The sequence below is a fragment of the Brassica napus genome, chromosome C3 (genome assembly GCF_020379485.1).
Source record: "Brassica napus cultivar Da-Ae chromosome C3, Da-Ae, whole genome shotgun sequence".
Taxonomy (NCBI): domain Eukaryota; kingdom Viridiplantae; phylum Streptophyta; class Magnoliopsida; order Brassicales; family Brassicaceae; genus Brassica; species Brassica napus.
The window spans coordinates 9,469,200-9,491,389 of record NC_063446.1 but is presented as its reverse complement, the minus strand read 5'-3'; the positions used below and the strand labels follow the sequence as shown (position 1 = coordinate 9,491,389).

The 22,190-nt window shown below is 34.8% G+C and overlaps 1 protein-coding gene and 1 pseudogene across 1 annotated transcript; both read right to left on the bottom strand.

Annotated features, from left to right (window-relative positions):
* Nucleotides 1-11,959: 11,959 nt before the first annotated feature.
* On the bottom strand, nt 11,960-13,154 carry LOC106385400 (transcription repressor OFP2). Its single transcript, XM_013825323.3, has one exon. It carries the CDS (start codon nt 13,068-13,070, stop codon nt 12,141-12,143), a length of 930 nt encoding a protein of 309 aa, XP_013680777.1. The 5' UTR covers nt 13,071-13,154; the 3' UTR covers nt 11,960-12,140.
* Nucleotides 13,155-15,278: 2,124 nt separating this feature from the next.
* LOC106387872 lies at nt 15,279-21,694 on the bottom strand (annotated as a pseudogene).
* Between the last annotated feature and the right edge of the window lie 496 nt (nt 21,695-22,190).

Sequence of the window (22,190 nt, the reverse complement as noted above, 5' to 3'; positions counted from 1 at the left end):
GGCTCACGGTCCTTTGAATTCGTGGAGAAGATCTTATTCTTATATATTCTCAATCCTCTTCTGAGGTTCCATCTTAGACGACACATGTATGTATGTGGTGGTTTATTCAAAATCTCTTAAGATGGTGTATGTCTGGTTTTATGACCCGTATATAATATGAGATGGAAATATCTATGCTCACTTATATGGCCTGATGCATATAATCATATTATCATTCTATACATGTAAAACATAATGTCTCCAAGCTTATTAATGGCTTACATGGCCGAACCTTTTATAGGTGATGGCCTCTTCAGCCGGTTATGGCCTTAACGGCCGAACCATGTCTCTCAAGGACTCTTCGGCCGAGTAATGGCCTCTTTGGTTTGGCCGTTTGTATCATGGCCTCTACGGCCGAGGAATGGTCCTTTATGGCTGAGTAATGACCGAGCCATATAACATGGTCTTAGACCATAGTGGTACACGAACTTGTAGTATTGATCATGGGTTTATCCTCTCTCCCCCTCATGACCATACTATAAGGTCATGGTGCTTGGGACAGTTAAGCCTAATGAGTTTCCCTTTGTGTACATGTTTCACAACGTGAGATCTTTTACGGGATAACTCTGTGTCTTTTCAATCTTTGCATCAAGTTTAGACTTTAGGATGGCTAATCCTATCATGCTATATAGTGTAAAATTTTGTGGGATATATCAATATAGTCACCACTTCTCTTGCTTCTTATCATACTGATCTTGTAGCATAGTTTTAAATCAGTAGAGATCATAGGTATAGTCTCGACCACTTATAAGGTCTTAGGCGTTTTTCTTTTTTCTTCTTAAAATCTAAAGGAACTTGTTTCCTTTCTTACCCATTGTCTCTACTTGGAAACCATACATTATAACTTCAATGGGTCACATGTTCTTTTGGGTGTGTATAATGCCTTTTAAGGCAATGCCTTAGCCATAGTTTCTTTACTATGCTTACTATACCCATTCATGATTTCTTACTTGGCTTTATGCCCTTTAGGCAACTCTTTATCAAATAAAACATTCATATGTTCAAGTAAGATCAGGCAAGATAATGAATTCAAAATCAATTCTATTAAATATATATAAAATCGTGAACCATCAAGTAGGTTAAAAGCAAATCACAAAACAAGGACTTTAAAATAAAATCATGTCGAGATCCTTTTAGTTAAATAGATAAGCCGGCCTGTCCATCTATTGCATTGGACACGGCTGCCTTGGATTCATCTTGATCCATTTCCTCAAGATATTTCATCTCACTGCTTTTCTTTAGTACCTTGTCATTCTCAATCACCGTTAGGCAAGAGATCAGGTCATTGTAAGTGGTAGAACCTCTTTCTATGTAGATATGTTTTGACAACAAATCTTCTGGATGGAATGTGGAGTATGTCTTGAATAGACAATCATTATCTGTTACCTCGTCTCCACATAATCTCAGTTTGGTACACGACCCTGGATAAGGCAAAGTGAAACTCGGCCACTGTCTCAAAGTCTTGGAATCTGAGACTCATCCATTCATGTCTGACCTTTGGTAATAATACCGTAGTGTATCTGGACTTTAATTATGTCCAAAAGTCACGAGGATTCTCAATATGTAGATACTGATTTCTTAGTTCCTTAGTGAGATGATGGCGCATTATTGTAATGGCTCTTAACTTTTCACTTCTAGTTGCATAATCACCCTGAATGATACTCCTTCCGAGTCCTCTTCATTTCAGGGTAACTGAAGTGTTCATTGTCCATTCTAGATAATTATCTCCAGAGAGATTTAGAATGGCATAAACCATGGGTTCAAATCTCGGCATCTGAAATCATATTATCAATCAATTCATTGATTTAGAATTCTTGCAACCAATTTAAATAATCAGTGCACATGATTTCATAAGTCTCTCTATAATGCTTCGGCCATACGGCTTTGCATTGTGATGCTTATACCTCACGGCCATTATAAGATACAACGATCTTAAGGATCGGATCATGATGCAATCCGGTTTATATAACCATTCGGATACTAAGCCACACGGTCACTTTGATATTCACTAGGCCACACGGCTTTTAATTAATCAAGGGCACAAGGCCGCAAGTATGAACAATGTATTAGGCCACACGGCCATATACAAAACGGGATCTAGATTCAATCCTATTTCTTAGTTGCATATCTATTAGGTTTTAGAATTAAATAATCTAGCAACCTAACTCTCATTCAATATGTAAATTCTTTAAATCAATCTTTCAAGCTTTAAGTAATGAGAGATTTAAGGTTTCAAGGCCTTTAGAAATATCAATCAAGATTAAGGGTTTCAAGGCCATTAGGAATTTTAAAATTCGAGATTAGGATTTTAGTTTAAACAAGATTCAGATTCAAGTTTTATAAACAATCCTAATCATAGCTCTAGGCGATCAATCAAATACTCAAGTTTCAAATCAAAATTAAAAACCGATTTTCCAAAATTAGGGAATTTCGAAAACTTTGATCTTTGATCAATGGGATTTGATTTGAGATTCAAAAACCTTTAAGGTTCTGATTTTAATTGATCAATGGATCAATCTCGTTTTTAAGTTTAGATCAAACTTATAGAGCTTCGATTTACTCATAGGGGATTGATCTATTTAACCTATGGCTTTTAGTTTTAGAGATTATCTTTTAGGGTGTCAATCTTTACAAAACAACCAGGTTTGATTCATGTTCTCAGATTAAGTTTGTACCTTTGTTTTGCAGGTCTGAACCGGACCACCAAAGATCAGAGACGAGCTGAGACGAACGGACGCGGAACGGCTCCTATCGGGTCGCGTTGTCGAGAGCTATCGCGAGCTTGTTTCTTCTCTCAGACGGTTGCATCTGGTCGGGGATTTGGTCTGAGCTGGACGCAAGCTGAGCTGAGGCTGAGGACGTTGATCACGGACAGGGAATGTCTGAAGCTGAGCTTGATCGGAGTTGAGCTTGATCGGAGTTTGCAAGCCGGAACGCAAGCAAGAACAATTTAGGATTCTTCCGGATTAGGGTTCCAAAAGATCAAGACGGCGCCGCATATTGTTTCTGCGAGTGTGGGCGCGTCTGAGATCGGATCGACGAACGGTTTTCGCTGATGGATTCGTCTCGTCAAGAACTTCAAGATGATATGTGGCTCGTCGTCTGGTTCCTCATGGTTTGAGAGATAGATAGATTTTAAGTTGCGCCTGGATTAGGGTTTATGTGTGACGGATTTTAAATTAGGTTTTGTCTCAGGGTTTTGGGAGTCTATCGTGCTGATAACGTGTTGTAATTAGAGAGTTTAGAGTCTGAATATTTCTGTGTTATTATTAATGATCAAGGAGGTTCTTTTATATAATGATTACAAGATGAAGATAAATGGAAAGTATCCAAAACCTAAACTCATTAGGATTAGGAAAACTACTAATACATAATAATGGAAAGATTACATCTACTAGGAAAAGGAAAGGGTTTCCTTTTCTCCAAGCTTTGTGGCCGTCTCTCTCTCCTAAAGTCAGTTCTCTCTCTCCTCTCTCTACGGCTTCGGCTGTCTGTCCATCTTCTAGGTATTGGACCGGTCTCGGTCTGAATCTGGTTAATGACAATCCACTCCATGATTTATAACAGTAATGATGTATTTTATTTCGAAGAAGACTTATATAAGCCCACTAACGATGGCAGTTTTGGTACGCAACCAAGACTTGCGCTCTATTCTATAAGTGAAAGTAATGATAATATCCGACTTTTATTTTGCAAAAAAAAGAGGAAAATATCCGACTTTTATAATACATAAAGAATGTGAGTGGAAAAAGTAGAGTAAATGAAAATAAGATAAAACGGTGAAAGTGAGTGGAAAAATGAAAATGGGAAAGAAAGTAAAGTAGACTAAACATATTTACTTTTGATTAAGTAGAAATAAACTTTTATGTGTATTTTACTCTCCTCTAACAGTAACAGGAGAAAATAGGAAAAAATGTTTTTACCTGATTGGAGAAATTTCAGCGTAAATGAAATTAATTGATTTTTTTCTTTTATTTATTATTTACTTTAGAAGTGACATACATTTATAACCAAAAAATTAAAAATTAAAAAACTAACCATGTAATATATTGGTGGAGAAATGATGTGACAATTTGTCACCAACTTGAACAATATTGTCATTCTCGCAACGTGAGAGAGATTATTCTATGCTTCTTAAATAGAATTTTACATAACATTACATTATTATTACATTATATATTAGAAAGAGAAAGAAAAATATAAAGAGCTAGAAAGAAGGTGAAAAATGGATAGAGAGAGGAGGGAGGAGGGAGGAGGAGAGAGATAGAGAGAGGGGAGAGGAGAAAATGACTATATAATTGAAGTTCTATTTTACTCTTCATAAATATAGCAGAATACAAGATGTAACATTACATAGAAAAAGTTTCAGAGAGAGAAAGTAGATCTACCTTTTGGTCCGGCGTACGGTCGGCGCGTGAGCGAGCTTGCCGTCGCCGGATCCCTCCGTTCTTCCGTTAAGATGCACTTCCACTGCTTCTCCTTCGCCTCCTTTCCCTGACCGCTTTGTCTGAGCTCTAGTCTAGTTCCCAACCGTCGTCGTCAACTCGGAGAGTGAACCGACATCAATGGTGGCTATGCGGCTGAAGTAACGACGCGGTCGTGTGGAGGGTTTTGGCGTGGTGAAGTCGGTGATGTGCCGCAGTCCACAGATCATTACATGGAACCAGCTCAGCATGGAGTTCAGGACGTTCTGAACCTTTCAACCGAGGTTCATGTTTTTCACCGTACCAGACTTGACTTGGATCATGCCAGACTTGAGAAAGATCATGCCAGACTTGAGAAAGATCATGCCAGACTTGACGTGGATCATGCCAGACTTAACGAGGATCCTGCCAGACTTGACTTGGATCATGCCAGACTTAACTTGGGTGGTGAAGAAACCGAAGACGGACATGCATTCTCATCCGGCGGACCATCCGGACAATCCCGCAAGCGTCTTTATCTTTACCCCGTGCATCCATCTGGTTCGGATGAACTTGGACATCTTGACTAGTCTTCTCCATTTTCCGTACCTTGACCAGATCTAGTCTTCTCCATTTTCCGTGCCTTGACCAGATCTAGTCTCCTCCATTTTCCGTGCCTTGACTAGATCTAGTCAAATTTGTATTTTCTATGCATTGTTTTCCCAAATTTTCTTTAATTGTCTTTGACTACAAAACACTATAAATATGTAGTCCCTTTGATGAATAAAATCAGTTCAGTTTTGGTTGTTTATTTTGTTTCTTCTCTGAGTGAGAGAGAGAGAGTTCTTTAGCTAGTTCATTGGTGTGAACCGGCTTGTAGATTTGGTGGTCAGCCAATTCATCTTTGTGTGTTGTTTGGTGGTTAGCCAACACATTCATTCTTTCTTTGGTGGTTAGCCTTAGATCGTGGGTATATCAAGAGTCATTCCGCATCTCTTGACGATCCTTTCAATCCATCTCAGTTCCAGAAGTGCCGTTTGCCTTCTCGAATCATATCCAACATCCAGCTAAAGTGATCCTCCCTATTTTAGGGTTCTTCAGTCGGCTTGTCAGATTAAGTTTCGATTCCGGGTGATGGAGGCTTATACAGCTCCGTCGCCGCCGGCCCTTGACTTTGGGAGGTGGGGGCTTCTTTAGCTCCGCCGTCGCCGGATTTTGACTCCGGGGGTGAAGGCTTTCATAGTCTTGCGTCGCCGGCTTTAGGTGTTTCAATCTTTTCGTGGGTTAGAGTTTGTTCCCGATTCTGGATCGGGTGTAGTTTTTGGTTCATGGTTCATGTGGTTCGCGGCTTTGATCTATTGGAGGAGATTTCGAATTGATCGATGAAGCTCTCCGAAGTGAAGACAAAGCGTGAATGAAGAGAGATGGTTTGTGGGTTTCAACTCTATGGGGAGGATGTTTGGGAGGCTTGGGATGAGATCTCGAAGATGATTCGATGGAGGTTCTTCGGTAATATGAGCTTCGATGAAACGAGGGTTTCGGTGGAGCTGCTCTAAAAGCGGTGATGGTCAGGTCGAGGCGGGAGGGACGAGATGGTGGAGATCTGAACACGTGTCCGGCCTCCTTGACGCGTGCGCCTGCAAGCAGTTGTTCAGCTTCTATCGGTTTGGGCCTCAGGCCCTTTTAGTTTATTATGTTGCCCTTCGGTTTTTGGGCTTTATGCTTAGTAGGGTTGGGCTTCGGTTTTGTAACTTTCGGGCTCCGGCCTGTTTAAATAAAATCTTGACGGCAAAAAAAAAAAGATGTAACATTACATATTAGAGAAAAAGAGAGAGGAAGAGAAATGTGGAGTGAAAGAGAGAGGAAGAGAAATGTATAAAAGAGGAAAGATGAGGAGAAAGCCCAAAGATAAAGATGAAGGAATAAAGAAAGAGAGAGAGGTTGTATAACTACATTTTTATTCTATGCTTAGTAAATATAATACAATACAACAATATCTTATTCTAGGATAACATATTAGATTTTATAAATATACGTTGGTTTTAAAAAATTCAAAAACATTTATTATATAAGAATATTTGAATAGGTAATTTTTAAACCGGTAAAGTAACTAAAATTGATAGGAGAAAGTGACGAAGAAGAGTTGCCCTGTTGGTCCAGGCCAGGGATCGATTCCCTTCTAGTGTCAAATTACTAGTTCCACATGTGGCCACGCGGATATGGGTCCATGCTTACGGCCCATTTGAATACCCGGGAGAGGATCCATCTGTGGGTTGTACCTCCCACCCGGGGGTTAGGTCTGTGTCTTTAATAGACCCGGATTTAACCCTTTTAGTTGCAAAAAAAAAAAAAAAAAAAAAAGTGACGAAGGAGAAAAAAGCAGTATTATATAAATACACATCTTTTTATCGTAGCAGTTAATATAAATAGTTAAATACACATCTTTTATGGTTAGTTTCTTAAATTATGTTGTTGTTATAGTCATTGAATCTATTTTCTCTTATAATATAGTCGTGCATATGAAAACCTTTAAAGTAATTAATGATTCTAAGTTTCAAAAACAAAATAATAACTAATGATTACATACAATTACATAAATATATTTATCTTTTGTAACTGTTCAGAGACAAATTTATACTTAAATCGTGTTTGACCATTAAAAAATATGTGATCTATGAAATAGTACTTTTTTGGTATCAAGTGAATATCGATACTAAATCACAAGTCTGAAGAGGAAATAAGAGCCCAAAAACGATAACGTGGAGAAGTTACAATTTTGTTACAAACGAGTAACTTTATCAAATAAGTGGGGTAACAGTGGAATGCTCTACGTTTAGCTATTGAAACAAAATGGAATTTTGTGGTACGGTGCCTATCAGATCCATTCCACTCAGAAAATTATAAGCGTATTAGATATACAAGTGAGCAAATATCTGTAATTTTTTTTAAGCTCTATTATCAATTTGATCAGATTCGGATATCCGTAACTCTATAAAACAAATTAAATATTAATATGTAATATCCATCAAATCACAAGCCGGAAAAAGACCCCAGAAACGATAACATGGAGAAATTACAGTTTTGTTACAAACGAGTAACTTTATCAAATAAGAGCATCTCCAATCCACCTATATATTTGATGAGAGAGTTACGTGTAAGGTTACTTTTTTTTGTTTCATTACATGCTTACACACTTTACACCTGAGGTGTACTTTGTGCGTTGCTTTAGTTTTTTCTTTTCTCATAATGCCCTTAATTCAGACGAGATGAGATTTATGATTAAGTTAAAAGGGAAAAAGTACATGAAACATTAGGATATGTTAGAAACCGTTAGATTAAAGTATTTTGAAAACAATCTGACGGCCCGTTTAAAACAAGTACGATTCTACTAAAAGCGATAACGTAGATCTAATAATTGTTTGATCTTATTTTCTCCTGGTTGGGGAGTAATGTGGTTGGAGGAATCATGGTCAAAGATAGAGTCATGGTCATCATTTTGTGGACATTACAAATGTTTTGGAGATTTGGCTGTTTAGCACTTAATGTGGTCTACACTAGAAGTAGGAAAAGATAATTTAAAGGTTACAGACGTGTGGTCAGGTTTGTATGAAATCAAGTTTGTATGAAAAGAGTGTGGTCAAGTGTGTGTGTTCAGTGGTCATGTTTGTGTGGTCAAAAACAGTCTATCGTATTGTGGTCAAGTGTGTGTGTTCAGTGGTCATGTTCGTGTGGTCAAAAACAGTCTATCGTAATCAGTTAGAGGCAGGAAGTGATGGATGCGGCTGTGTGAAGATCCACCGGTAACTAGACAACAGAAAATTTGGCCAATAAGGGTAGGTTGATTTAGGGTTTGTAAACAAATATCAAAGGAGTTGAAGAAAAAAAAATAAGTTGTGAAAGTTGAAACTTTTCATTGTCGATCGGCCGGGAGAGAGAGATGCAAAATTGTTTTTCTTCGTCTTGTCGTTTATGAATCACTAAACAAAGATAATTGAGATCTGAGAGTTGTAGAGTGTCCAGAGTTATAAAGACGGCCATTTCATTGAAATCCCGGCCATTAAAATCATTTACTACTTTTGATGAGTCCAAATAAATAAGAATTTAACTAAAATTGTGTTCTGGAGTGGGACGTTAACGTTGAAGTCGCCGACATGATGAAAATCTTGCAGTAGTGAAGAAGAAGAGTGGGGTAGAAGAAGATGAGTTTAGCAGCGATAATTTTTTAGATGTTAGTTTTTAGGTTTGCTTAGCCACAAGGGTATTTTAGATAAATTGCAAGAGAAAAGTACTCCACCAGCACAAAGTATGTGTAAATGTAAATGGAGAAGATAAAAGTATGTCTAAGTGTAATTTTTTCATATTTGATCCTATTTTATTTTATTTTTTTAAATAGAGATTGCTATTTTCACCTCTATATTTAGAGGAAGAAATAGCATTCCTCTATAATAGAGGCATACTTTTTTATTTACAAAATGATCCTTTAACTTTTTACTTAAACAATTATAACCAAAATAAATATTTTTTACTGAAAATTTACTGTTTATATAAATATATAATCATACTTTTTATTTACATGATAATTTCTATAAAAATATTCAGTGTAAATAATATCATAATTTTATGAATGTTACACTAAATTGGGTTGGTTTTCAATTTTCACAAATAAAAGGTACTATTTGTAAAATTAAAAAAAAATATATATCAAGAATATTCATTTTTAAAGGAAGAAATAGAGGAATACATTGGAGACAAACTCATCTCTATCATAGAGTTTTTCTATTTTATAGGAAAAAATAGGGAAATACATCGGAGATGGTATAAGCTTAGCTATCGAAACAAAGTGGAATTGTGTAGAACTGTGCCTATCGGATCCTTTCCACTCTTGTTTAGAAAATTATAAGGGTACTGGATATACAAGTGAGCACATATCTGTAAAATTTTATTAGATCAATTATCTGACTTGATCAAATTCGGATATTCATAACTTTATGAAAATAACTAAATATTAATATGCAATATCCATTAAAAATCAAATGATAAATATTTAAAATTTAAAATACATATATATGATCCACCACATATATACACAAATATATAGAATTATATATATAGTTAGTAACATAATGCCGATATTGGTAATTTATTAATTACAATTCTTTAAATATATAAGTTGGTACTTGCATATTTTTTCTTTACAATAGTTATTATTTACCTATACATTTTATAATATTTCTATTAACTAAGTTCAGTATTTACTTAGTACAGTTATAAAAATTTGCAAATTTTTATTTTTATGATAAATAATTTTGTTTTCACTTTAAATGAAAATTACATTTTAATGCCAAATATAGAGTTTTTTTAAAAAGGAATTGTTATTTATTTATTTTTATGAATCAGATATTCTGTCTAAAATACATACTTTACTGGATATCCGAATACTTTCAAAAAAATCGGATATCTGATGAGGACTTACCCTAGTATTAGATTGTATCTAGGTCTATACATAATATCTGGACCTAGAGAACCAAACATAAACCGATCGGAAAATTCAGTTTCGATCAGATTCAGGTCAAAAGATTAATCGAACAAAATGCTTATATATATCAGGGATCTGGTCGATTTGGGAAATAACCAAACAAACTATTGATTTAGAATCCTTTGATAGGGTGTGTCCGTTCTTAACCGCATACATTTTCATTTACAAAAATGTGAACGGGATAAATGATTTTATCATTTTTAATGTTTAAGCCTTGAGCATAAGATAATACCAAACTGAAATATCTGTTCTTTTGATCCACACAGCAATCTCAACGACATTCATTCCAAGTCTCCACATTAAAATGTTTTATAAAACATCTTAACCTTTTTAAGAAATTTGAAAACCCGAATATGAGTCTTACAAAAAAAACTTTAAAAAGAACATATCTCTGAAAGGGTTGGCACTACACCAAGAATTCTACTTTTGCATTCAAACGTACTTGTAAAAATGAGGGGTAAATAACTTAGACCACTCAGTGATGGCAGATCTTAGGGATACACAGACTCAATTCAAACCACACAGCATAATAAACACATATCATAAACTAATATCATCTAACATACATCAAACCGTACTCTCTAGACTCTCTAATTTACGCGTGGCACATACCCCATGCATTGTCCACGTTGTGGTCCTACGTCACTGTCAGCCAACCGCCCATCCATCCCATGAATATCCAGTCATTTATGCCTAGACCCGGCATTACACTCACTAATTTCATCACACACACGACTCATCTTTGCTATGGGCGCACTACCAACACTTGCCACCATCATTCGTTATTATCACAAAAACTATTAACTTTAAAGAACTTATCACATTCTAGATGTTTTTAGTCACATCAACACAATCAACAATCAATCAGAGAGCAACATTAACAAATAACTAATACCCCGAAGCATTACAGTATAAAGAAAAGAAGTCCAAAACTGGTGTTCACTTTTTTTGTCTAACTTGACGACACATAACCACATGTTTGCACTCCCACAACCAGCAAAAGATGAAAAAAAAGAATAAAAATCAAATCTGTCAAATCCTGTGACAAACTGTTGAAAGGAGAAAAGAGGAGAAGAAGATCGAAGGCTTGAAGCCTTACCTTACGGTTGTTGATGAATCTGACGACAAGCAGCGGATTTGAGGAAACAACGGTTTGGATTTCTCAGATGATGGCTAGGATTTTGAGATGGGGGTTAACGGCGATTGACGACGACGGGAAGACTGAATCCGGAAGTGGCTGACGGCAGAGGCGGTGGTGTGCCAGAGACAGAGCGACGGCAAAGGCTCGAGAGAGTTTTGCTGTGTGTTTACTTTGTGTTTTCAACACAAAGAAAACCCTATAATTTTAATCTATTCTAGATTTTCTGTAAATTTTAAGTATCCTCTAAGATTGGACTGAGGGTGTTACATTAACATTTGAATACTTATATGCTCACTAATCGAGAAAATTCACTAAACCGTATCGTATTCACATGTCTTTTGCTGCAATTTCATAAGCCAAACAGAGGTATGAAATGGGGTTTGCACAGTGGTCCTCTTTTTCTTCTTCCTTCTTCTTCACAAAGAAGAAAAATAAAGTAAACCTTAAAGATTAAATCTCATCTCTGTTTCATTCTTCTTTAGTTAAATCTCATTTTATGTGTCATTGGTCCTCTGCTCTCTATCTCCAGCGATCATGCGTTTCATATTCATTCCGTACTTGTTGTGTTTCAAACTGTTCATGTCTCTTCACTGTAGGCCTTTCTGGTTTTGTTGAAGCTTTTTTTACCGCCATATTTAACTTTGTAATTTCAAAATATTCAAAGGATATATCCTTAAATTCTAAGACAAGAATATGTCATAATCTTGAAGCAACTTTCTTGAGTACAGTAACTCTGATTATATGTCATAATCACAGAAAAAGACAAGAATATGCTTAGTGATCAATTCTGCCTTAAGTCTTATCAGTGCTCCCACGCTCTTATTAGTGATCATCTTTGAATTAAAACGACAAATATGATAACTATTTTTATTATTTGTTTCCATTAATTAGAAAGAAGTAAAGAAAATCTCCACAGTTCCATCTAACCTCTTAATGAACATCAACAACAACTAGAATTTTTACAAGACAGAATGATACTAATACTAAACGCTAACTTACATGATATTAAGAGGAGGGGTTTTTACTTTGTTTTTGCAAATTGACGCCAGATTTGCTCAAAAACGTGGATGATAAGATCATGATACTCCTTTGGATTCAAGGAAAGGTAACAAGCAAGAAGATCCTCCAAGTCTTTTGAATCTCTTATGTTGTTCTCTTCTATCATCTCCACCATCGATTCTCTGAAATCTTTCTTTGGATCAACGGAACGTTTCACCACTGCAAAACTCTCAAGAACAACTTGTTTGCTCTCTGATCTCGACGTGCTTCTACGCGTACCTGAGAGTTGAATTCTTGGTGAAGTTACTCTTCTGAGGTTTATTCCTGAAGACGATTTTCTTCCACTGGAAACTTGATTTTGGTATCTCTTCTCTGCTCTGCATTCATCATATTCTTTCTCTTTATTAATCTTCACAGAAAGATGGCCTCTTATCGGTCTCTTGATTAGGTTACTTGCGGGACAAGTTTTCTCTGTGGAATGAGACGCTTTGACCTTGTACTTGGTGAAAGCCTTATCCTTCCTGTCGATCTTGAAGTTGGAAGGATCAACGGATTCACCATCCTCCTTTCCGTAGAAACTAAATAAAAAATACTCAGGGGAGCTTTCAAGAGCTGGAAACAAGCTCTGAGTGGAACCTAGAGATGCAAAAGGAGGAGTGATTGGTTTAAGAGATGGCTTGTAAAGTGTCTTTCTCTTACTCATCCTTTTTGTGTAAAGAGAGTTTCTTGGTGAGTTACGGTGAGGACTGTTTGGTACTAAGCTGTTGGAAAAACGAAAGGTTGAAGAGTGATGAAGAAGAGGAGAATCTGAGGAGGGTTTCTTCTTATTACAAGTGTTTGAGGAACAAGAAGAAGGTTTGTGTTTGGGTTTAGACTGCTTAGTCATGTCTTTGAGCTTGTGCAGCCATGCATTTGGGATCATATCTGAAATTTTGAACTTGTAATTTCCCATTGAATCTCTCACTCTTCACAAGATTTCTTTCTTAAACTCTGTTTTGTTTCCTTATATAAAGAAAAACAGAAGGAAGCAGAATCTCTATGTGACAGGTAAAAAAGAAGCTAAGATTTTTACCAAAAAAAGAAGCTAAGATTGGAATGTATGGGACCCCTATTTCAGAAAAAAAAAAGCTTAAAGAATGACTTTTGTTTGAATCATCATCGCCAGCATCAGCATGAACTACTTGAGACATCACATTTTCATACGCTTTACTTCATTTAGGATTTATTTGAATAAAGTAATGTGGAATATTGCGGAATGGTTGATTCAGGACGGGTAAAATTGGATACAAAAATACAATTGATTTAATTTTTAATGCAAAATTATATTATAGAATAGAATAGAATAAAGAATATTCATCAGTCATCAATCAGTTGATTAGTTAGAAGAACTATGTAAATCTGAATTAACGGAGAGCATTTTTTATTTATTGATTGAACAATATAACTGAAAGGATAACTACTGAGTTATAAGAAAAGTAGCAAATGAACAAAAATTATCGATTAAAATTAGCTTTTGATTTATATATTTGTTCTGATCACATTAATTTGTTTTGATTTTAGTGATTACTATATTATATTTATTGTTTATACAAATTTATAATTTAATTTTACAAAAACAAAGATTAAAAGAAAAAATGTCTATGGAAACCAACGTTAGTGTTGCCCAAAAAACGTAACAAGTCCATTTATATATTTTGGAACAAAAATCAGTTTTAGGGATAATCCATTAAAAAGTTGTGTGTAAGTTATTATGACCAGATGGCAATGGCATAAAAGAAAGAGCAGCTTTCTTGTTCCTCTTCTAAATAAGCTTTAATATCGATACGCCTAACGCCTTTGTTCAAAAGAAAGAAGCCTTTCGACTAAAAACGTTCGCACCATTTGCAGCTTTAGTCCTAAATAATAAAAAAAATCAAAAGTATAATACAAACAAAAAAACATTTAGCTAAAACTCGTACAAATGTGAAATTGTGAATCTATCTTGGTTACTTAGTACACATAGTAATCATGAAATTGTATACTTTCATTTCGATGCTTCTTTAAATTTGGTAAAATCTAAATGGTTATCTTATGTACGTCTAAATAGTTTAGTATTGATCTTATGTCGAATTTTTATAATTATATTTTAGGTGCTACAAGTGTGCAAATGATGAGATTAGGATAATCAACGTTTTCCTTTTTTTCATTTGAATATCTTTGAATGTTTGAATAAAATAGGAGAAGCTTTTGAGTCGTAATGATGATTTTGAGAAACAATAGGTCCAGTATGTCCACTAACGCCGACCACTTCGAGGGACACCATTTTCTCTTTACATCATTCCCTTTCCAAATCAAAACTTTTGTCAACTATTTCTATTTCCTTTATAAATTGAATATATTCCATAGTTACATAAATATGCACAAGTGAATAGAGAGGCATGAATCTGAAACAACAACTGAATTAGACATATATATTGGTGGTGATTGCTTTAACAAGCCAGAATCTATGAAATGGATTCAACATCAAAAATATGTGCAACATATTTCTAGCTACGTAAAAAAATAATGCAAGATACAAAAATTATACCACAGAGATTAGCCAAAACTAGACAGACTTTTACCAATACTTCAACTAAACTGAGTTATTGGAATTTAACCGAAAATATTCAAATTTTGAATTCTCCAACATTTGCAACATAACCCGATTGCACATCTAGAGAAAATTGAATAAACTTCTAATATGAATGATCCCCAAGTTTTATGGCTATTGAAAAGTTCAGTTTTACATATAACATTCATATTCACAAACTTATGCATTTTCTCTAGATTTGCAATCGGATTATGGTCAACCTATAATCAATAAATGATCTTTACAAAAATTAAAGAACAACACAACAAAACCAATTTTATTTATTCTTGAGCCATGTTCACAAGAAAGAGCTCCACGAACCACATATATAATAAAACTTATTTATTCTCTTCTGTTTAAAAAAAAATGAATAAGGAAAAAAACCATTAACTAATATTTAACGTTTTAAATTTTTAACTTATAAACCGTTAGCATACTAACATACGTTATCTTCCGTCTATAATTTTAAATATTTTGGATGGAAAATAGTTATGAAATTATATCTAAGAGATTTTGTCATTAAAGACTTGTAAAATATTTTAGGAGTTTTACTTTACCATTGAAAAACTTTTTTAAAACTTCACCATCATGAATTTTACACTTAAAGACGTGAACCCCACGCAACACAAGCCAATCCTCTTAAAGTATATACACACCAAAACAAAACAAAAATCCTAAAGAGGATCACCACATCACAACAACAACAACAACAACAACGAAAATCTTCAAGACAATGAGAGTGAAAGCAAATTTGATTAACTTTAAATCAAAGCTATCAAATCATGCAACAGATTTGTCTCTCTCTTCCGCAGCACAAACAAAGACCATGAGATGAGCCAACCAAACTCCACAAGCTCCTCTTGAATGTGAACATAGATATAAAGCAAATGATCATTCACCATTCTGTTTTAGAAAGATAAACCTGTGATTTAATCACTGAATTCTTCATGTTCATTACGTACTAAATATTCCATGTATACACCTGAGAACCTAGTTCCTCTTCTGACAACCAAAGATCTTTGCTTTCGGATCCAAGGAACCTGCTAGCGATCCAAGAACCCATACTCACTTGGCCATTTTCGCAAAGATTCGATAAAACAAGGTTCTTGGATGCTTACCAAGCAAAACTAGTCCGCTCATATCCAAGTTCCCAAAGAAGGAAGCCTCCATAGACGGATGAACAAGTAAGAGATACTTCTGACCGCAGAATCTGGAAACGCTGTTAACGTGTCTAATGGATCATCGAAACTCATGAGTTTTATCACATCACACGGGTGACTCAAAATTCTACGAACAATATATGACTCAAAATAAACCTTCTTGTCTGAGTTCTTGGCGTATGTTACGTTTCCAAAGATAGTTTCCACTGCTTTCTCAAGATTCTAACCTGTTGCTTTCATCAGAGTGATTAATGGCTTGGCAAAGTCGTGAACCGACCTAGAAGCAGCTCTGAACGTGAACTCAAGCGAGGAAACACTCATAATCCTCTCTTCGAGTTTGCTATTCTCTGCAACCAAACAGTCTAGTTTCTTCTTTAGAGAGTGAATCTCACTCTCTTTTCCTTTTATTTGCGACTTGAGCTTCCCCAAATGCTCCTCGTCGGTTTCATCTCTCAAACGATACAGGCAAGAGTTTCTAAGGGTACGAAAAGAGGTTAAAGCTGACTTGCACAAGAGTTTCTATCTCCTTTTCTGTTCTGTCATAATATTTGTCTCCGCTCTCATGAAACAAAGTGCTTGTCCCAACTAATTTAATAATCTCTCTCTCTCTCTCTCTCCTCCCCCTTCCTCTCTTCCATCTCAAGCCGCAATTTGGCTCTGGTCTCTGTCTTGCTCCAGAACTCTAGATCTTCCCGGAGAGTGATAGATCTGGCAGGTAAGATTGGTTTCTGGTGTCTTGACGAGCCGGCGAGGGTTGAGATGTGAAAGGAGTCGGCTTTTAGGGTGAGGCTAGATCATTGTCTCGGCGGTTCGTGGCGCGTGAAGGGTTTTATCGGACTCTCCCCACTGTTCTTCATATTATTCTTTATCTGGTGTATCGTATGGAGTGGTTTGTCGGATCTTGGTGTCTTGATTCGTCCTTCGGTTTAGCCGGCTCTCAATAGAGACATCAGATAAAGAATAATATGAAGAACAGTGGAGAGAGTCCAATAAAACCCTTCACACGCCACGAACAGCCACATTTATTCTATTTTCCTAGTGGGCCATTTCGGCCCTTTAAAAATAGCTTGTGATTTTTGTAAAAAATAAATGTGTTAAAAAAAATATCTAATTCGTTTGATTTTCCAAACACTTATCTGTGGAACGCTGTTTTTTGTTAATTAAGAATTGAATTTATATACCATTCATGTAGTAATTCGTCCATATATATATATATATGTCTATGATCGAATACAATATTCATAATAAATCCAACTAAAGGAAGTTTTGTAAATCGTACTAGACTCCATGTATATCCTGATAGTAATTAGTTTGAATTCTTTCTTGATGATGAAGAAGACAAAGGAAGTAGTCCAAATACTGAAAGCACACAAGGCATGAATTCAACACACTCGTGCATCTCTTATCTCTTTCTCTTTCAACTTTTGGCTTCCCTCCATCTGCCATACTCCATCTTCACTTTTTCTCTCCTCGGACCTGTTTTATCAGTACCAATCGATTATATTTACATTTGTGTATATATATATATATATATATATATGTGTGTGTTATATAAGAGCGTATCTAAATCCCTTCTAAAAAGTTTGGTGAAATACATAAAAGATATCTTTTCAAGATTAAGTCTCGACAAATTATCTGGATCCAAAGTTCTAAACTGGATTTGATCCAAATTTTAAGATATCGAATCAAATTTGATCCGACATATCTGATGTACCTTTTTGTATAGGAAGAATGGATCCGAATTTTTCGGTCACTAAACCAATCCGAACCCAACAGATATTGAACCGAATATGATCAAAAAATTTATACTAGTCTATATGCATCAATTTCTCTAGATCTGAAATAGTCAATATCAAAAATATCATTCAAACTCGATTTGATACCCAAATACCTAATCTTACTTAAGATACTTCGGTTTGGGTTTTTAGCAGTTATACTAAAATTTTGATAATGATGAAACTCTAGATAATTATGGTAAATTTTAGCAAAAGGTTGACTACTGAATAATTAAAAAAAAATTGGACGATTTTAATATTGGTTGACTACATAATAATTAAAATTTGATACGGTAAAGTTAATAATTTGTGAATTAATTAATTACTGAAACTACTGGTATGATGCTTCAAATTTCAACAAAAAATGATGGTAATGTTTTGGAACTTTTAAAAGTTATATGGTAGAATTATTTACAATATGCAAAAATTGTTTATATTAATTTAATAAGTGGTAGATTTGTTTTTGTTTGGTCATAAGAAAATATTAGAAATGTCAGAAATTTTTTTATTCAAATGGTTTGATTGAATGTTCATTGATACTTTTACGAAGACCAGATTTTGAGTCTTACAAAAAATGACATGCATACTGACGGAGAATATGCATACATGATCTTTAACATAGTGCAAGTAAAATCGGTAAAAAAGATTTGTAGCCTGTTTTAAAAGAAGTTAAATGCCTAAGTGTCCCAAAAGAACGATCTTTTCGTAAATGGTTTTTGTCAGAAAAATGACAAGAGGGGGTTGGTGTGTGTATTAAACCTTGTTATAAAATAATTGAGAAGTGGTGTGTCAGGGATGGAGATACTTACCATGGCATGTGACCCTCTCCATATTTTCCTGTGGACGAATATTTTTGTATTCACTCTTCGTCCACTATTTTGGTGAGAAAATATTCTCTTACCATTCTGCGTATACCTTTTCTGCTCGTGTGTTGTTTTATGAACATGATCATTTTCGTCCAATCTTTTTTTAACACAAATGTGGTTTAAGTTGGAACATCATATCAACCCAAATTTGTGATGCAGGGGGTATTCGAACAAAAATGAGATTCTGAAAATTTTGTTCCCGATGTCATGTTTTACCAATATTGATTATACAAATATTTTTGAGGTGTTTGTGTTTGTGGGGATTTATGTTTCCAATTAAAAAAATGGTTGGACTAACAGAAAGATTTTATATTTAAATTTGATACCCGTAATAATATAAAAATGTAGAAAGAAAAATCAGCATTTAACACTTCTTTGTGATTGTGCTTTTATATACTAAAATTCTTCTAACCGCCATTTCACTTGTATTCATAATCGTTTTACAAACGCTAAAATTGATATTAACAAATATTATGATTGATTGACCTATAAAAAATATAGTATCTTTTTTTTAAAACACACAAAAGATAGTATTGAAACTACATAAACTTCATGAACTAGAGTACGTACAAAGAATACAAATTTATCTTGTCAATACATGGTAGGAAACTAGGAATGTCCGTGAGATCGTATCATACTTATTGCATTTAACAAACATTTATCCTCGTTAGCAGGAAATACATCGTAGAGATCATACCATTCCAAATTCTCCATTTTTAGTTGGAGGCTTTTGTTATTGCAATGATTATATGGTTGTTGTATAATACTACTAGATTGCAAGTACTGTCAAACGTATCTACCATGAAAAAGTTACTCATTGATATATTGTTTCACTCATGTTCAATGTCACAAGTTTACAAAAAAAAAAAAATGTTCAATGTCACAATTCATCAGGATTCATCAGTTTAAATTAATTATTTTGTCAACAGAATCGTTTATGTAACTAAGGAAAATAGCTGGTATCCCTAGTTCCATTATAAGACATCTTTTTAACATGCATGGACGAATTTGAAATTTGGTTTTGAAATTTGATAGTGATGGCAACAACATTATCATAAAACTATATTAGAGTACATGTATAATCTTCAACGCTAAAGTTCTATACTACAATATGCCGTTCCAACTGCAAATGTACCTTTTTAACTGATATTGGCCGGGAACTTTTATCCGAGATCTGGATTCGATCCGTGATCCGAAAATCCGGATATTCGGAGAGGCCAAATCCGGATCCGGATAATAAAATGTTGGATCTTTCAAAACCGAATCCGGATCCGGATATCTTGATTTTTTAGTCCGGATATCCGGATCCGTAAATTTTATTAATAACTATTTCAAAAATAGTAATATCTATATATAAAAACTAATTTTATTTAATACATTTTTATTTTTATAATAGTATATATAAATTTTATGTAAATTTTGTAATATTATACATAGAAATAATTAAAAATATTATATATTTTTTTTATTTTTAAATTATTGTTAATATTTTATATATATTAATATTATTTTTTATTTATTTTAAGGATCCAAATCCGGATCCGGATATCCGCCGGATATTATAATTTTTAGAAGGATATCCGACACCCAGATATCCGCGAACCCTGGTTCCGGATAATGATAGTAAAATTATGGATCCGCCGGATAAGGATCCGGATATTTTAAAATTGCCCAGATACCCGATCCGTCCCAGGCCTAGCACCTACTATTAAGAATCCTTAGTATATATATAACCTTTGCGTGATTTGATATGAATATATAATTATTGATAAAAACTTTTGATATAAATGTGTTAATGAGGAATGAACATGGAACCTTTCTTACACATTTGTTATAAATGTTCCTCTAATCATCTATTGACCCCTCGTAACAATGAACTGAAGATTATATATATAGTATTACTACTAATCACGTGAAATCACCTATTATTATATAACATGTGATGTGACACACACCACAAACGTCTAAAAACACATGCCATATTAAAAAGAACTTAAGAAAAAAGTATATATATACACATATATATAACAAATCGCTTGGACGATTGCTAAAGCAAATTCTGGAGAAAAGAAGGGTACAATGGCATTTGACCAACAAAAAAAAAAGGGTACAATGGCAGAGAGAATAGGGTGCACGAGAATCTAACTCCCAAACTTAGCAATGCTTAGGGCATCTGTATCGCGCGGTTGTTAGCGCGTCCTTAGCATAATAGGTAATTAATTTAAATCAATTTAAATCAATAATACAGAAAACGTTAGGTCACGTATGTTAATTAAGAAGTTTTAAGTTTGTGTCCTTAGCTGCACGTGTCACAGAGAGAGGGGAAGAGGTGTTCGGTGTTGGGAAAGTCTTCCATCTCTCTCGACGAAATCATTCGCATCGTCTCCCATCTCTGTCGACGGTTTCCCTCCACCGAGCTCTCGACCGCAGACTCCGTCGAACCCTCCGGCGATCTCTCCCATCTCTCCCATCTCTCCCATCTCTCTTTCGATCCCAATCTGTCGCCCTAAATCTCTCCAACGAAGCTCTCCAACCAATATTTTGGTCCTACCAATAATCTTTCTTTTTCTAATTGTCCTTAGCTAAATCTCTTAACATAACAAAAACAATAAATTAATCTAAGGACCAATTTTTTGGTCCTAGCAATGCGGATGCCCTTAGATGTTTATTGGTAAACCCCACTTAAGGGCCCTTAGTGATTTTTTTATTATTTAAGTGAAGTTAAGTTACTTTGTTAAGGGATCCTTAATGTTAGTGGTTTATTGGTAGTATCTTAATTAGGGATTCTTAAAAAAAAAAATTATTAAACATAATTTTATTTAAAAAAAACAAAGTTAAGCATATTATTTGATACATAAATTTTAAAATAAAATATTAAAACATTAAAACATTAAAACAAAATTACTAAATAAAGATAATAATTTGAAAGAGCCATCGAAACTTAGTTGTTGTCTTGATCACGTTCAAATTTTCTCCAAATATGTTCAACCAAATCACGTTTCAATTGTTGATGCGCTTGTTTATCACGAATTCTTGTTCGAACACCCATCTGATTGGCGATATTTGTAGGATACCTGTTGAATATGTGAGATCGACATGTGAACTTCCGTTGTCTTCTCCTTGTTGAAAACTGGAAAGATCAAATTGAGTGTGTTGATCTCGTTCATTTTCGACTATCATATTATGGAGTATTATACATGCTCTCATAATCTTCCCGATCTTGACTTTATCCCAACAAAGTGCTGGATTTTTAACAATGGCAAATCGAGCTTGCAAGACTCCGAAAGCACGCTCGACATCTTTTCTGACAGCTTCTTGACATTGAGCAAATAAAGCCGCTTTCGGGCCTTGTGGTAGTTGAATAGATTGGATAAAAGTTGCCCATTTCGGATAAATACCATCGGTGAGATAGTAAGCCAACGAATAAGGATTTCCGTTCACCGAGAAATTCACATGCGGAGCTTGACCATTGATTATGTCATCAAAAACAGGTGAGCGATCAAGAACATTGATATCATTTAACGTACCCGGAGGTCCAAAAAACGCATGCCATATCCAGAGATCATATGAAGCAACCGCCTCTAAAGCGATTATTGGTTTTCCAGAACCACGAGAATATTGGCCTTTCCAAGCGGTGGGACAATTCTTCCACTCCCAGTGCAT